Source organism: Carettochelys insculpta, chromosome 6 (genome assembly GCF_033958435.1).
Source record: "Carettochelys insculpta isolate YL-2023 chromosome 6, ASM3395843v1, whole genome shotgun sequence".
Classification (NCBI taxonomy): Eukaryota; Metazoa; Chordata; order Testudines; family Carettochelyidae; genus Carettochelys; species Carettochelys insculpta.
In genome coordinates, this window is record NC_134142.1 from 72260009 (window position 1) to 72285487 (window position 25479).

Consider the following 25479-nt stretch of genomic DNA (forward strand, 5'->3'; position numbering starts at 1 on the left):
AATGAGGTGCTCCCATGAATATGCAGCAGCCAGGGAGATTCGAAAGTGCTGCTTTCAAATATTTGAAAGACCCTTCTTCTCAACAGCAGATAGTAGTGTTAGGAAGAAGGGACTTGCAAAGACTGGGGGGTCCTTTCGAAAGGCCCCTGTCCACATGGGCGGTGCACAATTTGAAAGCAGCACTTTTGAATCACCATGTCTTCCATTATGCTAATGAGGTACTGCATATTCATGAAAGCACCTCATTAGCATCGTCTGACCTCGTTCATTACTATGCCCCTTCCAAAAAGAAGGGGCAAATGTAGACACAGCATAAATGTCAGAAATCCGTATGTCTGAGGAGAAATTTGTTTCTCCCTGGACAGCCATACTCAGATTGAAAGAAATTAGACACAATTATAACACTGCCAAGGACTGAATGAGGACAGATAATAGAAAGAAATATACACATAACAACAGAACTGGTATATGGAACTATTCATTGTCATATCTAGTTTAAATGACTGGTAAAAACACAGACAATGTCTGAGTTCTTGACATGGCACATATATAACCAGCGAGGAATAGAACATTTGTGGAGAAAGGAAGATGTATGCGTATGTTGTGAAGAAGCAGACGAAGGAGCATCATTCATGCACTGGGTTTGGGCTAGCTTCCCAACAAAACTGTAGGGTCCAGTCTTGGCTAGTATGAACTCTCTGGCACCAGGAACTTGGCTATATTTATCCTTGCTGATGTATTCAGTCAAGTGTGCTCTGCTGCTGATAAGGCGTTGCTGGTGACAAGAGTGGAAATCAAGGGGGTGGAGCAGCATGGGGGCTTCTCATTAGTGTTAGCTAAGGGGTCTCAAAAGAACTGCAGCCTCATTCCAGTTCATCTCAGACCATAGCTTTCGAGGCATCACTGGGAGCTTTGAGCGAGACAAAAAAACAAGATGCCAGAGCCTGCAAAGAAAACAGGTAAGCACTACAACTGAGAGAGAGAGAAAAGGAACATAGCTTGCATGAGAGAGGGACAGCCAAGCAGGGTGGTTCTCTCCACACCAGACAGATGAGATATCTTAGAAAAAAAGTAGAGAAAAACATTAGAAATTATATTCTGAGAAAGTTAATAAAAAAGAGAGAGCTGTACAGATGGATTCAGGGAGCTTAAAGGGTGATGCAGAATTAGTTCACTCAGAAACCACCACCCAAAAATTAGCTCCAGAAGATTTGGGTGGGGGAAAGGACAGAATTTAAACTGCTCCATTCAAACTTTTTTCACCTCTCACTTCCTCTCCCAGGCACCATCAGGGCAGTGACAGCAGCTCACCATATTCCTGGGCATTTTCCAGGCTGTAAGCAGCAGTCTTTGACAGAAGCTGTAGGCATGAAGTCTCCAGTAAAGAAAACGCTCTTAGCTGCTGGTTCAGATGTTGCAGTGTCCCTCTCTCTCAAGACAGGCAGGCAGACTAACCACAGCTCTAGGGGAACAAAGAACTCTGAGTCATTTACAGAATAACAGGGAAAGAACAGACCATGAGGGTCATCTAGTTTAATCCCCTGCCAAGATACAGAATTTGCAGTATATGAATCATCCAAGACAGATGGCTATCCAGCCTCCTTTTGAAAACTTCCAGTGAAGGAGAATCTGCAATTTCCTGAGTCAGTTCCCTTTCCTTTCTTTCCCATTCCAGTGAGCCAGAACATAACTTCTCCTTTACAGAAATAGATTATAGCAGTCTTCCATCGTCTGGGAGGCAGCTCAGTGCTCACTCTCTTCCCACTAAGGGAGCATGCAGAAGGAGACACATTTAGGACATTCCTAGGCATTCCCTTGATTATTTCATTTAATGTCTGGAACTGAGAAGCTAGTTACAGCTCACCTGCCTATGTTGAAAGAGGACTGCTATGAGAAGTATGAGAGGGGGGCAAGTTAAAGATAACTTGTGCAAGAACACACACCACTGGGTAGATGGGTAGGGAACAGTTAGAGGGAATCTTCCCACGTGAGAAGAGAGAGGGTCAAGAGAATGCAGTATATCCACAACTAACTGCAAAGAAGGGACTGAAAGTTAATATTTGAAAATTGTGTATTGGAACGTTCAGTAGCAGAACATGTTACTAGGTCTGAGCGCATGCACTTAAAGCCAGAATCTGCTGTCAGTGAGACAAGTGTAAATCTGAAGTGACTCAGATCAGAATCTGAACCTTGAATACACTGTTCTGTACAGGTGTGCCTGTGACTTTTTAAAAGCACACATTTTTCAGGGATTGTCAATGCTAGCTACTTGGTGTTTATTTTAAGCTATTTCAGGTTAGTCCGCAGCTTGATGTCTGTTCACTTCCTTAGCAATCTCCTGTTAAGGTGGACAAGAAGGGAATCTTTCTAACTTGTTCAAACCTAGATACATTGAAGAGCACTTCTGGCAGAAAAATTTGGTACTTTGTGTCCTCTGAGCAAGTCACATTTGCTGCCTTTGGCACTTAACCGTAGTAAAGAATTTAGGAGATGTGAGCACGTGTCCAGACCAACAGAGTGCACGGCAGACAGAATATTCACAGGGCTTCTAGTCAGACCCGCTCTTTAAGAACCTCTTCACGCTGAGCACAAACACTCAAACACTGTGCCTACGTCTACACTAGAAGCATCTGTCTACAGAAGTTACTGTTGGAAGAGATGTTACAACTAAACCTCTGTCAACAGATCCTATCTACACATAAAAGCGGCTCCATCTTTTGATTGGCTGTGTCAACAAAAGGGCCCCCTGGAGCATTTTCAGGGCTTTTTTTGTCAACAGTTGCTGTCGACAAAACAAATTTTACATGTAGATGGACTGCAAGTTTTGTCTACAACACCCCACCTTTGTCTTCAAAACTCTGTAATGCAGACACGCCCTGAGATTATAACTTTCATGTAGGTTTTCTGATGTTTCGCCCTTACTTCTAATTATTTAATAAAATATGTTATCGCTAGTGCTTCTATGAGGCATCATTCCATTTCTTCAAAAAACAAAGAATTAAAGAGGGGTTATTCTTTCTCTAAAAACATTTATGACTTCTCTGGTGATTTCCAGTTTGAGCAACTCCTTAAACATTGATTATTTTCAGGCCTAAATGTATAGAATTCAAGAACTGACATTGAAACTGAGGCAGACACTTTATTCTGTTAAACATATAAGTTTATTTTAATAAAGATCTTTTTCTCCTAAATTCAATAAACTGTCAAATTGCCCTTTCAGGTTAGTTAGCTAACACTGATCTGAGATATTATTGCTAGAACCATAGTAATAAAGCATTTATAATCTCTGTGATAACACATATGCGCACATGCAACAAGCCTTTGATAGCTGCAACTTTTTGAAACAGTTGCCAATCTTTATTATAAAAGCAAATCAATGCTAAAAATGCTTTCTCCTTTCCTTCCATATATGGGAAAGGTAGAAACTTGGGGTGGGATTTACAGTAGACTGATATCAAGGATTTTACACTGCCATTCATAGCCACTGATAGCTTTATTATCTCAGCACTTGTCATGGCTAAAAACCTATTTGGAACCCACTAGAAAACTAAGACTCCAGCTTTCCATTGATATACATAGATCATTAATTTCTAGCCCAGCAAAGTTATAAAATCTTAGATAATGGTATTACAAGAACCTTATAAATAAGAACAGCGAGGAAGCCATGCTTGTCTATATACTATCCAGACAAAAAAAGCAGTCAAGTAGCACTTTAAAGACTAACAAAATAATTTATTAGGTAAGCTTTTGTGGGTCTGTGGGTCTGTCCCATGAAAGCTCACCTAAGAAATTATTTTGTTAGTCTTTAAAGTGCTACTTCACTGCTTTTTTGTTCTTTTAAATAAGAGTTACTATTATTTATAGAGAAGTAATAAGATTAGTGGTACCAGTCTCTCATTCAGCTGCATGTACATTTATGGGACCACATCTTGAACTGGTATTGTTCCACTGAAATCAGTGGAGCTATGTCAAGTTACACCAGCTGGGCATTTGATCCCATGGAAGTAAGGCATTCTGACGTTTTGGGGTCTAGGGCTGAAAACTTAGTACTAAAAAATTATAGATTATAAGCATTTTCAAAGATGATTGTACCTGTGCAATATTTTAGAAGTACCTTGTGATGTAGCATGAAAATTTAAAATTTATATGCAGTAACAATTAAAACTAGGCTTTTAACCATGTTCATTAATTTGATATTAAATACCAACACAGAGGCTGGGTCTACACTTGCCCCCAACTTCGAAGGGAGCATGTTAATCAGGGCAATGGGAGATTACTAATGAAGTGCTGCAGTGAATATGCAGTACTTCATTAGGCTAATTCTACCCTGCGGCAACTTCGAAGCTTCAAACTTCAATGTGCTGGCATGTGTGTAGCTGTGGGCACTTCGAAGTACCTTGAAGTCCCCAAAATTTTGAGGAGTAAAGGGACTTTGAAGAAACATGGGCACTTCAAAGTGTCCACGGCCACACACATGCCAGCCCTTCGAAGTTGGAAGTTTCGAAGTTGCTGTGGGGTAGAATTTAGCTTAATGAAGTGCTGCATATTCACCACAGCATTTCATTAGTAGTCTCCCATCACCCTGATTACCATACCCCCTTCAAAGTTGGGGGCAAGTGCAGACAAGTCCAGATAGACCCTTCTACACAATACCATATTGTAGATGTTGTGCCTATTATAGTTGAGTGCAAACATTTGTATGTACATTCAGAACTTTGATTACATCATTTGTAGTCATCTTCTGCTCTCCCAAAAATTCTATCTATGAGCAGAGACCAAATAGGACAGGGTTAAACGCAAACCAGCCAAAGTGATGTTGTGAAACAATCGAAAGAAGTATCAGAGGGGTAGCTGAGTTAGTCTGTATCTTCAAAAGCAACAGCAGCTTATAGACTAACAGATAGTTTGGAGCATAAGTTTTCATGGGCAAAGACCCACTTCATCAGATGCATGAGTGGGGAGTTCCAGGGGATGGTTTAAAGAGGGAGGCTCAGAGTTGACAAGGTTTGTCACAGAGGATGTGGCCCATTATCAGCAGTTAATGTGGAGTTGTGAACATCAAGAGATGAGAAATCAGGTCAGTTCAGCCAGGCAGGATGTGGCCTATTATCAGTAGCTAATGTGGAGGTGTGAACAACAAGAGTGGAGAAACTGCTTTTGTAATTGGCCAGCCACTCCCAGTCTCTGTTCAATCCTTGGCTGATGGTGTCAAATTTGCAAATGAATTGCAGCTCTGCACTCCACTGGAGAGGTTTTAGCTGGGGCCTGCAGGTGATGACCAGAGGTGTTCTGTTGTTTTCCTTGTTGGGTCTGTCTTGTAGCAGGTGGCTTCTGGGTACATGTCTGGCTCTGTCAATCTGTTTCTTCTCTTCCTGAGGGCATTGTACTTCCAGGAAAGCTTGGTAAAGGGCTTGTAGATGGTTGCCTCTGCCTAATGATTTGAAGCAAATGCAGTTGTACCTTAGTGCTTGGATGTTTACAATGGATCATGTAGCGTTCTCTGGATGGAAGCTGGAGGCATTTAGGTAAGCATAGTGGTCCCTGGGTTTCCTTTATAGAGTGGTGTTTATGTGACCATCACTTACTTGCAGAGTAGTGTTCAGGAAGTGGATTTCTTGTGTGGACTGGTCCAGGCTGAGGTTGATGGTGTGGTGGAAACTGATCAAAAGAAGGTGAACCCCCCCCACCATCTCACACCACCACCACAAGCATTCTGTCCTCTCCTCAAAAGCTTGTGATAATAACAGCTAATTTTTTTATACATTAAACATGTCATGTAAAGAAGCCTTTACAGAAATATATGCACTTGGTTAAATTTGGAAGTGTCCAGGAATGTTCACTACTTCTGAAACCTAGCCATGTATATAGCTAAATTTAAATTGAGAAGTCTAGAGTTAGAGACCTAGATTAGAAAATGTTGGCCAGGGTTTATAATAGAACTTGATTTCTACCTGACGTATGGAGAAGCCATAGCCCATGCATAAGAAACAGCTGGTAAACCTGTATGTAGATTATAAAGTGGGGGGTGCTTGCATAGTGCCTAGTACAATGGGCTCCTGTTTCATGGGCTCCAGCAAACTACGTAACACATATAAACATTTTATATCACCTTTGCTTCTGTCGACCTGAAGGTTAATCTTTGTCCCCATTTTACAGTCAGGTTATTGGAAGCAAGTAACCTAGAATGTTAACAGGCTGCTCAAGCCCAGGTTACCCCTTTCACAGTCAGGGTGTGGTATACTCTCCACCACACTCCCTTTCATTCATAGACTGACATCTTTCAGCTAATAGGGTTCAATGATGATATGACATCAACAACATGATGTTTGGTGGGGAAGGGTCTCATTGAGTGAGAACTTCCAGCACTGGGGGGGAAGGAATCTAAAAATAAACAAAACCAATCCCCTGTCAAGTATGTCTCCACTGCAGTAAAATGCCTGTGGCCAGCCAAGGGTTAGCTGATTTGGGCTCATGGAGCTACAAAATTGCGGTTGGGTGGTAGGGCCTCAGGCTGGAACCTGGGCACCAGGACCCTCCCTCTATTTGATGTTGCAGAGACCAGGCTTCAGTCTGAGACAGAGCAGCTACATTGTATTTTTACAGCCCCAAAGCTCAAATCTCCTGTGAGCCTGAGTCAGCTGTCACGGGCCACCCATGACCTTTTTACCGTAGTGTAGACGTACTCACAAAATCCTACTGATTTGGCAGAGGCAAAAAATGATGACGGAAATGACATATTAGTGCTTAAATCGTTTACGTCTAGAGAAGTTTGTCCTGTTACCTCATTACATGTTTCATATTTTCTCAGCATCACGCTTGAAAACTTAACCCGTCATTCCCTAAAGTACTCTCAACTCCAAACTCTGCAACCTGGCTCTGGAAATCTAACCAGGGCAGCGGGTTGGCACACGCTGAGAGCGCAAAGACGCACAAATAAGTGTACAGCACGCTGAGGCTGCACAGCAGTGGTGGGCGACCTGTAGCTCATGAGCTACAAGTGGCCTATTGGGGTTATATGCGTGGCCCACGAGACATTTTATTTACTGTTGCCCACACACGGGATGGCCAGATTCTGCTGGGTTCTGTACGCAGTTTTTTTATTGTTGGTATTATTAAGTGACACATGCTTGAAGCAAGGTCTAATGGCGTGAGGTGTGGTGCATGCAACATTGATTGTGAGAGCTGTGTGCTCTCTCTGCATTCGACCAAACCACTGCCACAGGCTCATCAGCGCACCCCACGAATTCCAGGTAGGCAAGTTCAAAGTATCCTATCTCAGGAGATGGTCTTTGTTACGACGACCTTGCCGCCCACTGAGAGGAAAGAGGGACACTCATGCTGCCCGTTCACTAATGTAGGCTGCCCATTGCTGCCATACAGGCATTATCTCCAACTGCTGGAGGATCCTGATGGGGCTGGAGCCCCTGGATTATGCAGTGCAGCTGGCTGCCACTAGAGGACCCATTGCTCCCAGCTGCCCACAGAAAAGTGGGGTCAGTGAATTGGGACGCAGCAGGTAATTCCCAGCCAAGCTGGCTGGGGAAGGGGTCAGGGTAGGGGGCCGAGTGGGGAAGGGGCCTGGCATGGGGTGTGTGTGAGGGTGCCTGGGGCCCCTGTACCTGGCGAACTGGGGGGCGTGCCTCAGGCCCTGCCCTGCTTCTCACAGCCCCAATGGTAGGCCAATTAGTTTCTTGTCTTTTATCAGCCCCCGCCTCCACTGTGTCCCTCACAATAGCGTCACCTGTTACCTGCACTATCATATCTTCAGTAGTTCCTGTTCCTCCTTTCCTTCATCCTATTGTCTCCATGCCTCTGGCTATGTGACTAATGAGGCTGCCTCCTTGCCTCTCCGCTTCTCCACATGGCTGCGAGGTGAAAGGCGGTAAATAGACAAGAGCTAGAAACGGAAGGTGTGTCAGAGGCCACCTAGCTGCTTCTTCAGCAGGTGCCACAGCAGTTCCTGGTGGTAGCCAGGCTGAAGTGTAGCCCAAGCCCTCCTGTTTGTCCAGGTCCCAGCTGAATACACGATGCACTCAGAGTTGCAGGAATGCCTGGGAGGGAGCTGGCATTTATGAATGTCTCACAGCTGCATTGCATGTGGCAGGTATGGAGCACTGGTGGAGTGTGTGAAATGGGAGGAGGAAGGGTTCCGCACTTGGGGCAAATATTTTGAGCTTAGAAGGGCGTGCTTGTACGTGAGATGCCAAGGGAGTCTCAAGACAGGACAGATTTCAGTGCTGAAAAGCATGAATATGTAGGAATGTCAGGGAATTTTACAGTCATAGGCACCAACTCTGTGGATGCTCCAGGGCTGGAGCACCCACGGGAAAAAATTAGTGGGTGCACAGTGTCACATTATTTTCACTGGAGAACACCCTTGAACACTCACATGAAATTTATTAAATGCCACTCTTGGATTAAAGGAAAAGGGGAACTAGCTTTGAAATGCACACCCACAGGCACGTGTAGCCTCCTGCATTCACCCACTTTCACAGGCCAACTCAGATGAAAGGTTGCACAGGAACAGTGGAGGAAGTCGAGGCAACAGAGGGTCCAGTGTGTCTGGCTGCAGTCATGAATCTGAGTCAGTGAGCTGACCGTATGACCCCTTACAGCTTGCTCTCTTGTCTGTGTAGTGCTTAAGAGCGGTTGGTACATCCATCCTGAGGAGAAGGAATGGGGCTCAGAGCCAGGGCCAGGTGAGCTGAGACTGTAGTGATGGCAAGAGGAATTCCTATAGCTTCGCACCCATCTTTTTATATTTTTCCAGTCCAATGTTTCTTGTCCTGTCCCACTGTGGTAGTGGCACAGGACTCTGTAAAACCATGACAGGACTCATCAGCTAACAGCAGATGGGACTTTGATCTTCCCTTCATGGTATCTCTTTCTTGGGTGTGTCTTTTGCAGGGCTCAGCTCCATTTATTCTCTGGCCACCAAGGTGCCGCTGGCACCCAGTCATCCAGACTGGCTGGTTTCAGGGGCTGTTACCACTGCGCACCCAGCCACATTCACACTTTCCTCGCTCACACAAAGGATAGCTCACTTCAGAGAAAACAATTTGTTTTCGAAAGGAGCAGCCAGGATTTCTTACAGATTTCAATCAACAATCAGGTATCAATCAACAATTTCTTACTAACTTATAATACTTAATACAGACCTAGCTGCTGCCTCAAAACAAAGTTTACAGAAAGTTACAAGACTTGCATTTGTATTGTACTGGATTGAGTGAAGGATTTATACATTACCTAGCACCCACCAGTAGTCACGTGTCCTCCCCATAGCCTCTCACCTGCCATTATCCCCATTGACCAACTCCTCGCCCTTCCTCACAACACCTCCCATCTGCCAGGAATAGCAATTTCACAATGTTTGGGATGCTCTGGGAGGAAGGAGGTGGAGCAGGAGCAAGAAGAGGCAGGGCAGGGGGTTGAGGGAAGAGGTGGAGTGGGGGTGGGTCCTGGGGCATAGGCTGGGGTCAAGCACCACCTCCACTGGCTAGAGGGGCAGTCAGTCCCTATGAGAACAGGCACCTGATTCTGGCATGTCAAGTGGTTAAGAGCAGGCAGAAGAAGGATTCTCAGCTTGTGTCAGTGAGGAGTGAGGGTGAGAGGGTGAGCTGGTAGGTTGGGATGTTTTGAGCTGTCAGGGAGATGGATCAGGCTAGTAGGATCGTGTGCAGAAGAGAATGGAATCAAAAGGTGTACTGGGGAGTATAGTCCGTGGTGGCAGGATATTAAGACACAGTAGAACCTCAACATTACAAATGCTTTGGAAATAAATGTTGTTTGTAATTCTGAGCAACACATTTAGTTTGGTCTTGCAAAATTTTACAATTGAACATGGACTTAAAACAGCTTTGAAACTTTATTTCACTGAATAAATGTGGCTTCCCCTTTATTCTTTACGAGTTTGTTTAATTCAGTACATTAGACCCTTGATTTTTTGCGAGAGTTACGTTCCTGGATAACCAGACATAACTCAAAATTTACGAAGGTCAAGGGGGTGGGGCCGCCAGCTCAGAACCAGCAGCTGCCACTGCAGCCAGAAGCAGGGGATCCCCCTGTGAAGGGGGAAGACAGCTGGCGGAGCAGTTTGTCCTGGGGTGCTGCAGCTTGGAGGAAGGGGAGGGCGGGGATTCCCTTGTTAAAGGGGCTCCCGGATTTAAAGGGCTGCTGGCTGGCTGGCTGTGAGCCAGCTCAGCCACTGTTGCCACAGTGTGTGGCAGGGGGAGGCAATCCCCCTGTGAGGCAGGATCACAGCTGCTCCTCACTGCCATTGCAGACAGGAGCGGTGGGGGGTTGTTAACAGGGATCCCCCTGTTCAAAAGCTTCTGGCTGGCAGAGCAAAGCGCCGCCAGTTGAGCCAAAAACAGCTGTGGCTGAAGAGATGATGGGGGAGGAGATCCCCATGTTAAAGAGAAACAGCTGGTGCAGGCAGCTCTTCCCCTCAGTGTTGTTGCTGGTGTGTGTGTGTGTGTGTGTGTGTGTGCGCGAGAGAGAGAGGGAGGGTGGACGGGGTCAGGGGGTCCCCTTGTTAATGGGGGCTTCCAGATGCAGGGCTGTGGGTCACCCTGCTCCCCCCCACTACACCACTCCTGACTCGCGCAGACATGAGCTACTCCCATTTCAAATGCGCGCGTCTCAGGGGGTTACTGTACTGTTATTGGTTTTATCTTTTTTTTCAATCTCTATTGCTGCGTGACTGTGCACTTGCGTAATTCTGGTTCCAGATGAGGTGTCTAGTTGACTAGTCAGTTTGTAACTCTGAGGTAGTAGCAGGTGGTCCGTTGTGTCTGATGATGACATCTTGAGCTTGCACAGGCTCATCGGTTGTGGACTCGCATGTGGCTGAAGAGTCCAAGATTTGAACGGCATGGGCATTCACAGTGGGGGCAAGGGAATTGTCCTGGCACTGTTGGGCTACGTCTACACTTGCAGCCAACATCGAAATAGCTTATTTCGATGTTGCGACATCGAAATAGTCTATTTCGATGAATAACGTCTACACGTCCTCCAGGGCCGGCAACGTCGATGTTCAACTTCGACGTTGCTCAGCCCAACATCGAAATAGGCGCAGCGAGGGAACGTCTACACGTCAAAGTAGCACACATCGAAATAGGGATGCCAGGCACAGCTGCAGACAGGGTCACAGGGCGGACTCAACAGCCAGCCGCTCCCTTAAAGGGCCCCTCCCAGACACACTTGCACTAAACAACACAAGATACACAGAGCTGACAACTGGTTGCAGACCCTGTGCCTGCAGCATAGATCCCCAGCTGCCGCAGAAGCAGCCAGAAGCCCTGGGCTAAGGGCTGCTGCCCACGGTGACCATAGAGCCCCGCAGGGGCTGGAGAGAGAGCATCTCTCAACCCCCCAGCTGATGGCCGCCATGGAGGACGCAGCAATTTCGACGTTGCGGGACGCGGATCGTCTACACGGTCCTTACTTCGACGTTGAACATCGAAGTAGGGCGCTATTCCTATCTCCTCATGAGGTTAGCGACTTCGACGTCTTGCCGCCTAACGTCGAAGTTGGTGCCGCTACTTCGAAGTAGCGTGCACGTGTAGACGCAGCTTTGGTGCAGCTGCTGCTGTTGCTTTCTTCCTCTCATGAGCATCAATGAGGCGTACACGTTGCTGCTCTTCAAAGTTGTCATACGTGTGTCGTACGAGAGCACGTCAGCCTGTTCAGTTTTTTGCTTGCTGCTCTAGCTGATCTGGTTTTAAACCAGCATGAGCAACGTTGGCCTTCACACAGTCTTTATATCTCTTGCTAGGCCTGCCTTGATTCCTTTTGCCCTGGGAGAGTTCACTGTAGATGAGTTGCTTAGGGATTCTCAAATCCTCCATTTGCGTGACGTGCCCTGTCCAGCGAAGCTGGGCTTTCAGAATCATGGCTTCGATGCTCGTGGTTCCTGCTTTGTCCATGACTTCAAGGTTCATAACTCTGTCCTGACATCAAATGTGCAGTATTGACCTCAGGCTGCGTGCATGGAAGTGCCCCAGCAGTTTCACATGTTTTCTGTACAATGTCCAGGTTTCACAGCCATACAGGAGACTGGTCAGGACTACAGCCCCGTACACTTTCAGTTTAGTGGACTGTCGGATATTGTGCTGATTCAGCACTCGCGCTCTCAGATGTCCTAGTGCCCGGCTGGCCTGGCAGATTCTGGCATTGATTTCTTTCTCAAGGGAGCCATCATTGGCTATCACACCACCAAGGTACTTGAACTCCTCTGCTGTTTTTAACTCTGTTCCTTCAATAAAGATTGAAGCGGGGAGAGCAGCAGACCCTGGAGCAGGTTGAAACAGAACCTCGGCCTTTCCTAGGCTGATGGTCAAACCGAAGAGGCGAGTGGCATCAGCAAACTTGTTGACGATGAGCAGGAGATCAGATTCCCTTGTGTGCCATAAGCGCACAGTCATCAGCAAAAAGGGCTTCAAGGATGAGACTCTCAAGCGTCTTGGTTTTAGCATTCAGACGACGAAGGTCGAAAAGTGACCCATCAAGCCTGTTCTTTATGTAGACTCCATGGTCCAGGTCCCTAACTGCATGGTGGAGGACACAGGTGAAAAAGAAATTGAATAACACTGGGGCCAGCACGCACCCTTGCTTCACATCACTGGATATCTCAAATGGATTTGAGGACTCGCCATTTGAAAAAACAAAACCAGTCATGTCATCGTGGAACAGGCGTATGAGGTTAACGAATCTTCTCTGGCAGCCAAGTTTTGACAGAATAATCCACAGGGCTTCTATGTGGACAGTGTCAAACGCTTGGTCAGGTCTATAAAGACAGTGTGCAGATCCAAGTTCTGCTCTATGAACTTTTCCTGAACCTGAGGAAAAGCAAAGATCATGTCAATGGTGATGTGGCCTGGGCAAAAACCACACTGTGCCTCTGGTAGTTCCTCCTCTGAGATGCTGGTGATCAGACAGTTGAGGATGACTCTAGCCAAGATCTTCCCAGCAGTACAGAGAAGGGAGATGCCCCGGTAATTACCACAGTCAGCTTTGTTGCCCTTGTCCTTGAAGAGCGAGATGACTGTGGAATCCCTAAAGTCTTCTTCTTCCCGATGCGGATCAAGATGTAGTGGAAGGCTCCAAGTGACACTGGTCCTGCCGCTTTGAAAATTTCAGCCGGGACACTGTCCATCCCAGGGACTTTGCGCGAGCTGGTCTGGCTGATTTGCCTTTTTGACCTCATCCATTGTAGGGGCAGGTCAAGACTGTCTATTGTGGGTTTCTGAGGGATCTGGTCTAGGGCCACAGGGTCGACAATGGAGGGTCTGTTGAGAAGGCTGCTGAAGTGCTCCCTCTACCTATTGCTGATGCTGTTCTTCTCTCTCAGAAGGGTCGTGCCTTCTGCAGGCAGGAGAGGTGTAGTACTTGGCTCTGAAGGTCCATATATAGCTTTGATCGCACTGAAGAACATCTTGGAGTTCTAGGTGTCAGCGTAGTATTGGACTTCATCAGCTTTACTCTCCCACCACTCATCTTGCATTTTGCGAAGTGCCGTTTGTGCCTGGCTCTGCAAATGATCACGTTTGGAGATTGAGGACTGATCGTTTTGCCATAGCAGAAATTCATTCTGTTTTTCCTCTGAGACCTTCATGATGGCCTCGTCACTTTCATCAAACCAGTCTTGGTGAACTCTCTTTTTCAGTCCTAGTGTTGACTTGGCTGACTCCATCACCAGGGTCTTGAACTGGTCCCACTTCTGTGTTGGGTCTCCAGTCAGAGGTCCATGGGACATCAGCACTTTGTCAAGGCAGGCTGCGAATTTCTCACACTGACCAGTATGTTGCAGCTTCCCAATGTTGAAGGAGGGTCTGACAACCTTGAGCTTGCTGTGATGCAGTGGTGTGATGTGCAGCATAAGGACTGATCTGACGAGTCTATGATCAGTCCAGCACTCAGCTCCCAGCATGGCCCTGGTGATCTTAACATCTCAAATGTCCCACCTGCGACTGATGACAGTCAGTCAGGTGCCACTGTTTTGATCTTGGGTGGATCCATGTGATCTTGTATTTATTGGCTTGCCTGAAGAGACTGTTGGTAATCATCAGGTTGTTTTCTGCACAGAAGCTCAGCAGAAGGCAGCTGTTGGCATTTATGTTACCAATACCATGATGCCCCAGCACCCCTTTCCAGGGCCTACAGTCCTTGCCAACCCTGGTGTTGAAGTCACCCAACAGGAGAAGCTAGTCACTAGGAAGAGTTGCTTTCACAAGATGGTCAAGGGCCTCATAGAAACTTTCTTTTGCTTTGTTGCTGCTAGTCAGTGTGAGGATGTAAGTGCTGATGACTGTAATGTGGCAAGAGGCGCTGAAGAGAAAGAAGAGCTTGATCAGACTCTCACTGATGCAAGTTGGTAGGTCAGGAAGCTGGTGCAGAAGTGATGTCTTGATGGTGAGTCCCACTCCGTGGATTCCGTCTTCATTTTCTGGCCTGCCTTTCCAGAAGAAGGTGTAACCTCCTTTCGGTTCGCAGATGGATCCTTCCTCTGACAGTCTGGTCTTGCTCAGGGCGGCTATGTCAATGTTATAATGTGCCAGTTCTCTTGCTATGATAGTTGTTCTTCTCTCAGGCCTCATAACGTTCTCCCTGTCCAAGAGGGTGAAAACATTCCATGCTGCAAATATCATCTTTCTTTTCACTGTTTTTTTACTGCTGTGAGGGTAAAACTGCCAGCTGCCACGGTAAAACTGCCATTTTGGTTGGGATGAGCAATTTTTGGGACACCTTTTCTTGTCCCTCCCTCATTTTGAGGGTGAGTAATGCTGCTCCTAAAAAGGCCTACTCAGTCACCAGGGATATTGCCAAACTCCTCTGTTTTCCCGGGGTCAGAGTCGAGTGACCAAAATCTACAGGCTGCCTACGTTCAGGTTTGGAGCTACGACTCCCAGTGGTCACCTCTACCTGTTGATCCACCCCTCCGCCATGACCGCAGGACTCTGAGGTAGACAGAAGTGATGTGAATGTGCAAAGAACCTGTGCGGAGAATGTTTAAAGTGGAAAAGCCATTGCACAGGGGCAGTTCCACTCTCTCGACTTCAGAAGCCTGGCTCCAGTGGTACGAAAGGTCGTCACAGCTGGGACTTCCTAGGCTGCAGTGGATGGCCATGCCATCTTTGGCACCTTGTCATGCCTTTCACTCTCCACAGAGTGTTGCAGAACCGCCTTCCTGGTCGTTGGATCTTGCTGTTGATCTCATCCGCCCAGTCAGCCAGGGCCAACTTTGCATGCTGGGATAGGCAATTCCCTATCTCACTGCAGGTTTCAGACCTGCCAGCTACCCTCACCTGGTTTAGCCTGCCTGTCGAAGCAGTTTATCGGGGTGTGGCTGCTGCATGCTACAGCTTCTTGGAGCCACAGGTGAGAGCTGGGTGCCAGATGGGGACCAAAGGTGCATGAACTGCCCCCAAAGAGACACGACAAGTCCCCCATGCCAGAGGTGCTACCCCTCTCAGGACATCCCATAATTAGTCTAGGGGAAGAAAGGATGGGACTTGGAAAAAATACTAAAGAGGTAACTGAGGCCTGAATACAATTTAATCCTACCTAGCCCTTTTCTGTCAAGTATTTCAGTTTTTCATTCTGAAAGGAGCAAGAAGAATACCTGCCTTTTCCCCCCTCTGCTCCACCAACCTGTCGTACCCCACACCAAAATACTTCTCTGTGACACCGCATCTAGAATGTCCCAGTTCTTCCCCTGGAAAATATCAGCGAGGGAGTCCATTTTGAAAGCTGTAGACTCACCGCTTGTTTTGGGCACCATCCGCCATTAGATCTTACCCCTTACATTGGAGTATCCAACCTCAAAAATAGTTTTGCAAATCTAGTTTCTCAGGTGAACTTTTGGGTGAATCCAATTCCCATTTACTTCTGTGGGAATATTTCCATTGACTTTAAATGGGAGTGGATCGGGTCTTCAGCAGATCATGGGCTTCCTGGTTCAGAGACAAGGATGCTCAGAAACACCTACATATAGAGTAACAGAGAGGTAGCTGTGTTAGTCTGTACTCCAACAAAACAAAGCAGCAGAAATGGAGCACTTTAAAGACTAACAAAATGATTTATTTGGTGATGAGCTTTCGTGGGACAGACCCATTTCTTCAGATCTTCATCATGGATCCACCAAATAAATCTAGAGAAAGGGGTAAGCAGTGAGGTGGCAAAGTTTGCAGATGACACCAAACTGTTCAGGATAGTCAAAACCAAAGCAGACTGTGAAGAACTTCAAAAAGATCTCAGCAAACTGAATGATTGGGCAGCAAAATGGCAAATGAAATTTAATGTGCCTAAGTGTAAGGTAATGCACATTGGGAAAAATAACCCAAATTACACGTACAACATGATGGGGTCAAATCTAGATACGACAGATCAGGAAAGGGATCTTGGAGTTATAGTGGATAGTTTTCTGAAAACATCCACGCAGTGTGCAGCGGCAGTCAGTAAAGCAAATAGGATGTTAGGAATAATTAAAAAAGGGATAGAAAATAAGACAAAGAATATCTTACTTCCCCTATATAAAACTATGGTACGCCCACATCTTGAGTACTGTGTGCAGATGTGGTCTCCTCACCTCAGAAAAGATATATTGGCATTAGAAAACGTTCAGAAAAGGGCAACTAAAATGATTAAGGGCTTGGAACGGGTCCCATATGAGGAGAGGCTAGAGAGACTGGGACTTTTCAGTCTAGAAAAGAGGAGACTGAGGGGCGATATGATAGAGGTATGTAAAATCATGAATGGTGTGGAGAAAGTGAATACAGAAAAGTTATTTACTTGTTCTTATAATATAAGAACTAGAGGACACCAAATGAAATTAATGGGTAGCAGGTTTAAAACTAATAAAAGAAAGTTTTTCTTCACGCAGCGCACAGTCAACCTGTGGAACTCCTTACCAGAGGACGCTGTGACGGCCAGGACTCTAACAGAGTTTAAAAAAGAGCTCGATAAATATTTGGAGGTTAGGTCCATAGATGGCTATTAGCAAGGGGTAGGGTATGGTGCCTAGCCTTTTGTCGAAGGTGGGAGATGGATGGCAGGAGACAAATCGCTTGATTGTCTTCGGTTCACCTCCTCTGGAGCAGCTGGCATTGGCTACTGTCAGCAGACAAGATACTGGGCTAGATGGACCTTTGATCTGACCCAGTATGGCCGTTCTTATGTTCTTATGTTCATTTTGTTAGTGTTTAAACTGCTACATTTCTGCTGTTTTACCTATGTATATATTGAGTGATAAGAAAGGAAAGAGGAGACTGATGCCATAATGGAGAAGTACTTTGTCGTTATCAATGTGAATACAGTTCCGGATTGCAATTACTTTTCACTATCTTTACAAGTGTAAATGTAGAGCATAATCTTCACACAGGGTCTGCAACAGCTAAAGCTCCTGCCACGGGTGCATGCTCTGAAATGTTGCTATTTGTCGGCCGGAACCTTTACAGGCCATGGTGTTAAGTAATCCATATACAGGTATTTATGACTTTTCCTGTGGCTAACTGGATGAATGATAATGACGGAAGATTTACAAAATTATGCCTCAGTATCTTTACCTCCAGCATTGCAGGGCCAGAAGCCATCTGGTAGCATCTTCCAGAGCTGGTTGGCTCCCCTCAGTGCTGCACTTTAGCTGTCTTCAGAATAACTCTGTGCAATGACCCATGATATCCTATAGAAAAAGCCTTTCATGGCTGTTCCACCCAATAATATATGAGAGGATATATGAGAGGATGTGACATTGTTGTATCCTAGTAGCAATGACCACTTTCTGCACCTGGACATAAACAGCATCTCATGTTTTCAAGCCTGCCCTTAGAAGCAACTGGAATAAAAGACTGAAGGGGTATCTCCAGCTTTCATTGTGCATGGAAGAAAGTAACATAGAACAATTTATAGTAGCCTGCTATAGTCAAGACCTACTCCAGTAAGAGTAGCAAAGCTGTTTCCGCTACCTGTCAACAGCACTGTAATGAGGGTGGGGCAAGCAGGGCACTTGCTCGGGGTACAGCATAATCATGGGTGCAGCTTCGGTAACTTCAAGGCCTGCCCCCGTCTCTGTGGATTGTCTGTGCCAGTCCCTGCCTCAGCAGGGGCAGGCAGCTTCTGAGAACTAAGAGATGAACCTCCTCTCCCATGCTGCAGGGCTCTACCCCCTGTTCCAGGAGGGGGCGGGGGCTGGGCTGCTCTGCACATGCAGGGCTGGGCTTCCTGATTCCACGCTGCTGCCTCTTCTGTGCGTACTGGGCCAGTCCCAGCCCTTTGGTACTTTGGTGTCTGCTCTCACAGGGGAAATAAGATCTCTGGAGTTTTTTAAAAGCTCGTTATCTTATTTGTAAAGCTCATTATTTTATTATGAGTTTGCTATGCTAAAGGCGCACCAAATAACTTTATAATAAGTATTGGAATTATTTTCTCATTTATTATATGTTACATAAGAACATAAGAACATAAGAATGGCCATACTGGGTCAGACCAAAGGTCCATCCAGCCCAGCATCCCATCTGACGACGGTGGCCAATGCCAGGTGCCCCAGAGAAGGAGAACAGAAGACAATGATCAAGTGATTTATCTCCTGCCATCCATCTCCTGCCCTTGTTCTGAAGGCTAGGGCACCATACTTTATCCCTGGCTAATAGCCATTTATGGACCTAACCTGCAAAAATTTATCAAGCTCTTTTTTAAACCCTAGTAGAGTCTTGGCCTTCACAGCCTCCTCGGGCAAGGAGTTCCACAGGTTGACTGTGCTCTGTGTGAAGAAAAATTTCCTTTTATTAGTTTTGAACCAACTACCCATCAATTTCATTTGGTGTCCCCTAGTTCTTGTATTATGGGAAAAGGTAAATAATTTTTCTATATTCACTTTCTCCACACCATTCATGATTTTATATACCTCTATCATATCGCCCCTCAATCGCCTCTTTTCCAAACTGAAAAGTCCCAGTCTCTCTAGCCTCTCCCCATATGGGACCCGTTCCAAGCCCCTAATCATCTTAGTCGCCCTTTTCTGAACCTTTTCTAATGCCAATATATCTTTTTTGAGGTGAGGAGACCACATCTGCACGCAGTACTCAAGATGTGGGCGTACCATAGTTTTATATAGGGGAAGTGTGATATCTTTTGTCTTATTATCGATCCCTTTTTTAATAATTCCTAACATCCTATTTGCCTTACTAACTGCCGCTGCACACTGCGTGGATGTCTTCAGAGAACTATCCACTATAACTCCAAGATCCCTTTCCTGATCTGTCGTAGCTAAATTTGACCCCATCATGTAGTACGTGTAATTTGGGTTATTTTTTCCAACATGCATTACCTTACACTTACCCACATTAAATTTCATTTGCCATTTTGCTGCCCAATCACTCAGTTTGCTGAGATCTTTTTGTAGTTCTTCACGATCCCTTTTGCTTTTGACTGTCCTGAACAATTTGGTGTCATCTGCAAACTTTGCCACCTCACTGCTTACCTCATTTTCTAGATCATTGATGAACAAGTTGTTCCTTTATATTATTGGTAATTAAGAATCACATTTTATTAATTGATTGTTATTTTCTAATTATCTATGTAAAATATATTGCTAATAGTACTGAAAATATATATTTTGTTATATTACTATGCTAATTAATAATTCTGTGAATTTTTCTTGAAGTAAAGATAAATAAACTAGCCTTTTATTTTTGCACCCAAGGCAAAAATTATTTATGTGTCCCCCCAAATTAAAAATGTGGATAGATAGATAGATAGATAGATAGATAGATAGGGTGCAAATCCAAGTTAAAACTGACTTGCAAAGGTTTTTCAATTCATGAATGTTGGTGCATCAGCTTGAAACCTAATGACAAAGGTGGTACAGTAGTCCTAAGTATTACAACTAAAGAAAGGGCATGAGTCAAATTCTTTAGTAGTGTCACTGCACTGAAGTCAAATGAGGTATGCCAGCAGAGAACCTGGCAGACCTATCTAGAGGTGCACAATGGACAGATGGTATTACTAGTAAAAAATCAGGTATAAGAAGTACAGGGCATGCGTGAGCATGAATAAGACCTAAACTTTTTAGAGTATTTCACATTTCTATTTCTTTCATATTTAAAAGGTGAAAGCTAATTCTCAGATTTACTGGTATACTTGGAAGCTAAGGTAGCTGTCCTGTTGAGAAGCACAAACAACAACAACAAGAAATGAAATTTGCAGAGGTGGATATAAACAATTCTAAATTCCATTGCCTGTTTAGTTATGAACACATAATCAATGAATGGAAAATTCAACAAAAAGGTGTTACAATTTACTAAAAAATTATTCCAGGCATGACATGAAATTTGACAAGTGCCCTAAGCTCAATAAAAAGTAATAAATCTGAAACACAATGAAACTCACATTCCCAAATGAGACAGGATGCCAGGAAGTCATCCCAGTGAGGCAAGTCAAGACCTGCTACATGTGCCAGGCATGCCCACCAAATATGCTAGTTAAAATTTGCATATGAAGCAAAACGAATAATCTGCCTTTACATTTGTTCATCTTAGTTACTTTCTTGTTACTTGAATTCTCAGTGCTGATGAAAACACCAATTTCAATAAGGGGACGTGTAAAGGAAAATATTGATGTAGCAGAAACGTCAGTTATATAGGCAAATTAACTAGCAGAAATGTCAGAATTATATAGGCAAATATTTTAGTAACTTTCGATATCAGATTAAATATTTGCATACAGATAGGTTGGCGGGGGAAAAGGCCATCATCAGGGTGATTTTTTCCTAACAGAGAAGATTTAAGCATTAGCCAGTATCAAAGACAAGAAATCAAAACTAAATGAACCACCATTCCCTATACAACAAGAGGTGGGATATTGAACTACATATGTCATATGTCTTCTGGTATGGCAATAGGAATTGATCTTGAACTAATTAGTACTGGTTTATTACAGAACAAAAATGTATTGTTTTATTACAATATAGAGATTCTTATGTTCCTAATGATTTTTATGTGACTATTGTTTCTCCAAGTAATGAAAGAATAATCTTCAGAGAGAAAAAAGCACATCAAGCTTTAGGAGAGAAATTTAAGGTTGAAAAAAGTAGCTATTTAAATTTCTTCAAAATGTTAGCATGAAAACAAATTCTTAAGATAATTTAAGGTTTAAATCAATCTAGATGGAATTATTTAATTTTGTTTATTAAACTTTGAAGAAAAACCCTCCCAGTAACCTGAGTTCTAAGCTCATATAATTTCAAAAAAATAAAACTGTTTATTTGGACCAGTGATGTACCCTGTATGGTTTTGTCTACACAACAAGTCTCAAAGCCCTGGTTAACAGACTTGGGCTTACACTGTGGCACAAAAATTAGCTGCATATTGCAGCTCAGGCTGGTGCTCAGATTCAGAAGGTCATGCTTCTTCCTAGACTATGTTTATATGACCCAGAAGATCAACTTGTTCAGGGTCAATCTTCCATGGTTCAATTTCACATACCTGGAAAAGACATATGAAATTGACCTATCCAGGGTAAATGGGAGAAACTCTCCCGTCACCCTTCCTTAGTGAGAATGGCCAGGTAAATTGACTGCAAATAAGTCGATTCTACTTATGTAATTGCCATACCTAGAATTATGTATATGCAATTATCTTATCTACCTAGTGTAGACCACGCCTTAGGTTTCAGAGCCTAATCCAAGCTGCAAGAGCTCCACAGCTCTTATTGCAAACTCTGAGACTCACTGCTGCTCACTGTGTAGATGTACCTCATGCTAAGCTCTCCTCACCACACAGTATTAAGGCTTTATTTCATATCAAAGCAGTCAGAATAATAATCACTTACACTGATAGTGTTACACTTTCAGAAGTTACTAGGACCTCCGGCACTTGTAAAAATGTTATCCCTAATGCTTTTCACCCCAAAAAGGATCCTGGAGTTCACTAACAAATATATATGCAGAACATAAGAAAGGCCATAGTGGGTCAGACCAACAGTCCATCTAGCCTGGTATCCTACCTCCTGAGAGTAGCCAGTGCCACGTTCCCCAGAGGAAATGAGTAGAACAGGTGATAATCAAATGTCACTGCCCGTCCCTGTGCCTCATTCTTGACTTCTGGCAAACAGATTCTTGGACACAAGACCCGTCCATCTCCTAACTAATAGCAATCATTATCAATAATTTAAATAATGGCATATAGAGTACACTAGTAATGTTTGTGAATGATACCAAGCAGGGAGGGGTTGAAAGTATTTTGGAGGATGAGATAAGAATTCAAAAAGATTGGCAGAAACTGGAGCAATGGTCTGAGGAAAATAGGATGAAATTCATATTGACAAATGGAAAGTGCTCCACTTAGCAAGGAACAATCAGTGGCACATGTACAAGATGGGAAATGACTGCCCCTAATGAAGAAGTACCGTGGAAAGGAATCTGGAGGCTATAGTGGACGACAAGCTAAATAAGAGTTGACAGCATGACACTATTGCAAAAAAAAAGCAAATGTAATTCTAGGATGTATTAGCAGGAGAGACGTAAGCAAGAAATGAGAAATAATTCCTCCTCTTTACTCCGAGCTCTTAGACCTCAATTGATGTATAGAATCCAGTTCTGGTTGCTACAATTCAGAAAAGATGTAGACCAACTGGAAAAAGTCCAAGGAAGAGTATCAAAAATGTCTAGAAAACATGATCTGTGAGGGAATATTGAAAGAACTGGTCTTATTTAGTTTAGAAAAGAAAAGATAGGGGGGACATGATAACAGTTTCCAAGTACATAAGAGGTTGTTACATGCAAGAGGGAGAAAAACATTCTCCTTAGTCCTTTATGATAGGACAAGAAGCTATGGGCTTAAACTGCAGCAATGGAGGTTGATATTTGACATCAGGAAAATTTCCTAACTGTCAGGGTGGTTAATTTCTGGAATAAATTGCCAAGGGAGATTATGGAATCTCCATCATTGGCAATATTTAAGAGCAGGTTAGACAAGCATCTATTAGTAATGGTCTAGTTGGTGCTTGGTCCTTCATGGATGCAGGGGACTAGATTTGATGACCTTTAGAAGTCCCTCCCAGTCCTATGAGTCTATAAATCCATCCTCCTAGAATTTATCTAGCTCTTTTTTGAACTCTTTTTTAGTCTTGCCCTTTAAGGAGGACAGGTTTATAGACTCACAGGACTGGAAGGGACCTCTAAAGGTCATCAATATCCTGTGGCAAAATTTAGTCCCCTGCATCCATGGAAGGACCAAGCACCATCTAGACTTCTACTAATAGATGTTTGACTGCATTGTTTGACTGCATTGACTGCAGGTTGACTGCATTGTGCATTGTGTAATTCCCTCTATTTTAAACCTGCCTCTAATTAATTCATTGGGTGACCCCTAGTTCATGTGTTATAAGGAGTACATTACACTTCCTTATCTACTTTCTACCAGTCATATTTTACAGCCCTCAGTCATATCCCACTTAGTCATCTCTTTTCTAAGATGGAAAGTCCCAGTCTTATTAATCTTTCCTCACACAGAATTTGTGCCAAACCCCTAATCATTTTTGTTCCTTTTTATAAATCTTTTCCAATTCCAATATATCTTTTTGAAATGGGGTGAACACATCTGCATACAGTGTTCAAGATGTGGGCATACCATGGATTTTATATAGAAGCAATATGTTATTTTCTGCCTCATTATCTATCCCCTTTTTAATGAGTCCCAACATTACCTTCACTTTTTGACTGCATGTGTGGATGTTTTCAGAGAATTATCCACAATGACTCCAAGATTTCCTTCTTGAGTGGTAACAGCTCTTGGAGACCCCAACATTTTACACGCATAACTGGGATTATATTTTCCAATATGCATTTCTTTGCATTGAGCAACATTGAATTTCATCTGCCATTTTGTTGCCCAGTCACCCAATTCTGAGAAGTGTTTTTGTCTCCATAGTTTCCTTGGAACTTAAGCATATGGAGTAGTTTTGTATCATCTGTAATTTTTGCCACCTCACTATTTATTTATGACTATGTTGAATAGGACCAGTCCCAGGTCAGACCCCTGGGGGACATCACTGTTTCCCCATTCTGAAACCTGACCATTTATTCCTACCTTTTTTTCTTCTCTTTTCACCAATTATCAGTGCACGAGAGGACCTTCCTCTCATATTCCATGAGAGTTTACAGGAATCACTTCCCCCAGTTAAATTAAGCTAATCTGCAATGCAGTATTTGTTTCACATAAATTACAGCAACAATTAGAAGAGGATGTGAATGTGACTCCTGCATCTAAAAGAAACTCCATGGGGAACTCGAGCACAGCCCTTTTGCGCACTGCACCATTATGACACATGGAAAGAATTAGAGCATCACCACTCTACAAATATTGGTTTGCATGTAAGAACAGGAAGACAGGCAGTGTTTCTGACCTCAGCACACTCCTCAGTTTGGGAACAGTTTTCAATCCATTACATACCATTTCATGACAATATGGAGAAGATTGGACGCCTCAGTTACAGAGTCTGAGATCTAAGTTTGTGCAGCATCCTGTTGAATTAGGCAAACTATTCCACAGCTGTCAAAACTGTTATATTCACATCTTGCAGAAGTAGCTGGAAGTTAGATTGTGGGGGAGGAATAGAAGTCAGACAAAAGCAGTTGTAGACACAAGATCCGATTACAAGAAAATGTTATCAGGTGAAGAACGCACTCTCTCTTTTCAGCTTCAGCTTTCACCAAGAAGCCAAAGACAACAGAGGTGATGGTAGGAGATACAGCTGTATTTGAAGCAGAGACTGAAAAAGCTGGCTTCAAGGTGAAGTGGCAGCATGCTGGAGCAGAACTGACTGAAAGCAACAAGTATGTCATCAAGGCTGATGGGAACAAGCATTCACTGTCCATCAATAACACAGAAAAAGAGGATGATGGAACATATGCTGTAATTGCAGGAAGCTCCAAGGTCAAATTTGACCTCAAGGTCAAAAAGCCAGGTATGGTATCTCCTAACCCACTATAGCTTAGTCAGAACTGCCAACCCAAGTGTTCAGAAATCGTGTGTTGGGCCCATACAATGAGGTTTTAATAATATATAGGGCCCGATAGAATTCACAGCCGTGCAAAATATGTCACTGACTATGAAAACTGGTGTCCTTCTGTAAAATCTGGCCTTTAATATGCTTTTCACCTAAGTGATATGGATTTCATGGGGGAAACCAGAATTTGTCAACTGGGGGTCCTGACCCAAAAGAAAGTTGCAGGGGGATCACAAGGTTATCTTAGGTGGGTTGCAAAATTGCCACTCGTACTTCTGCGCTGCCTTCAGAGCTGGGCAACAGCAGAATGGTGGCTGCAATATTGGCGAGATGCCCAGCAATGAAGGCAGCACCCTCCTTAGCTTGATCCCACTCTGTCCGACCCAGGCAAATCCAGCTCACAGGGAAGACAATCACAGAATCACAGAGCTGGAAGGGACCTCAGGAGTCATCTAGTCCAGCCCCCTGCCTCAAGCA

At 44.2% G+C, this 25479-nt stretch overlaps 1 protein-coding gene across 1 annotated transcript in view; it reads left to right on the forward strand.

Moving 5' to 3' along the window:
• Nucleotides 1–802: 802 nt before the first annotated feature.
• Nucleotides 803–25479, forward strand: part of MYBPC3 (myosin binding protein C3) — a 126988-nt gene continuing 102311 nt past the window's right edge. The window contains exons 1-2 of the mRNA XM_074997265.1: nt 803–959; nt 24694–24960. Of these exons, the coding sequence (XP_074853366.1) occupies nt 935–959; nt 24694–24960 (292 nt within the window). The 5' untranslated portion in view covers nt 803–934. The remainder of the gene's footprint in view (nt 960–24693; nt 24961–25479) is intronic.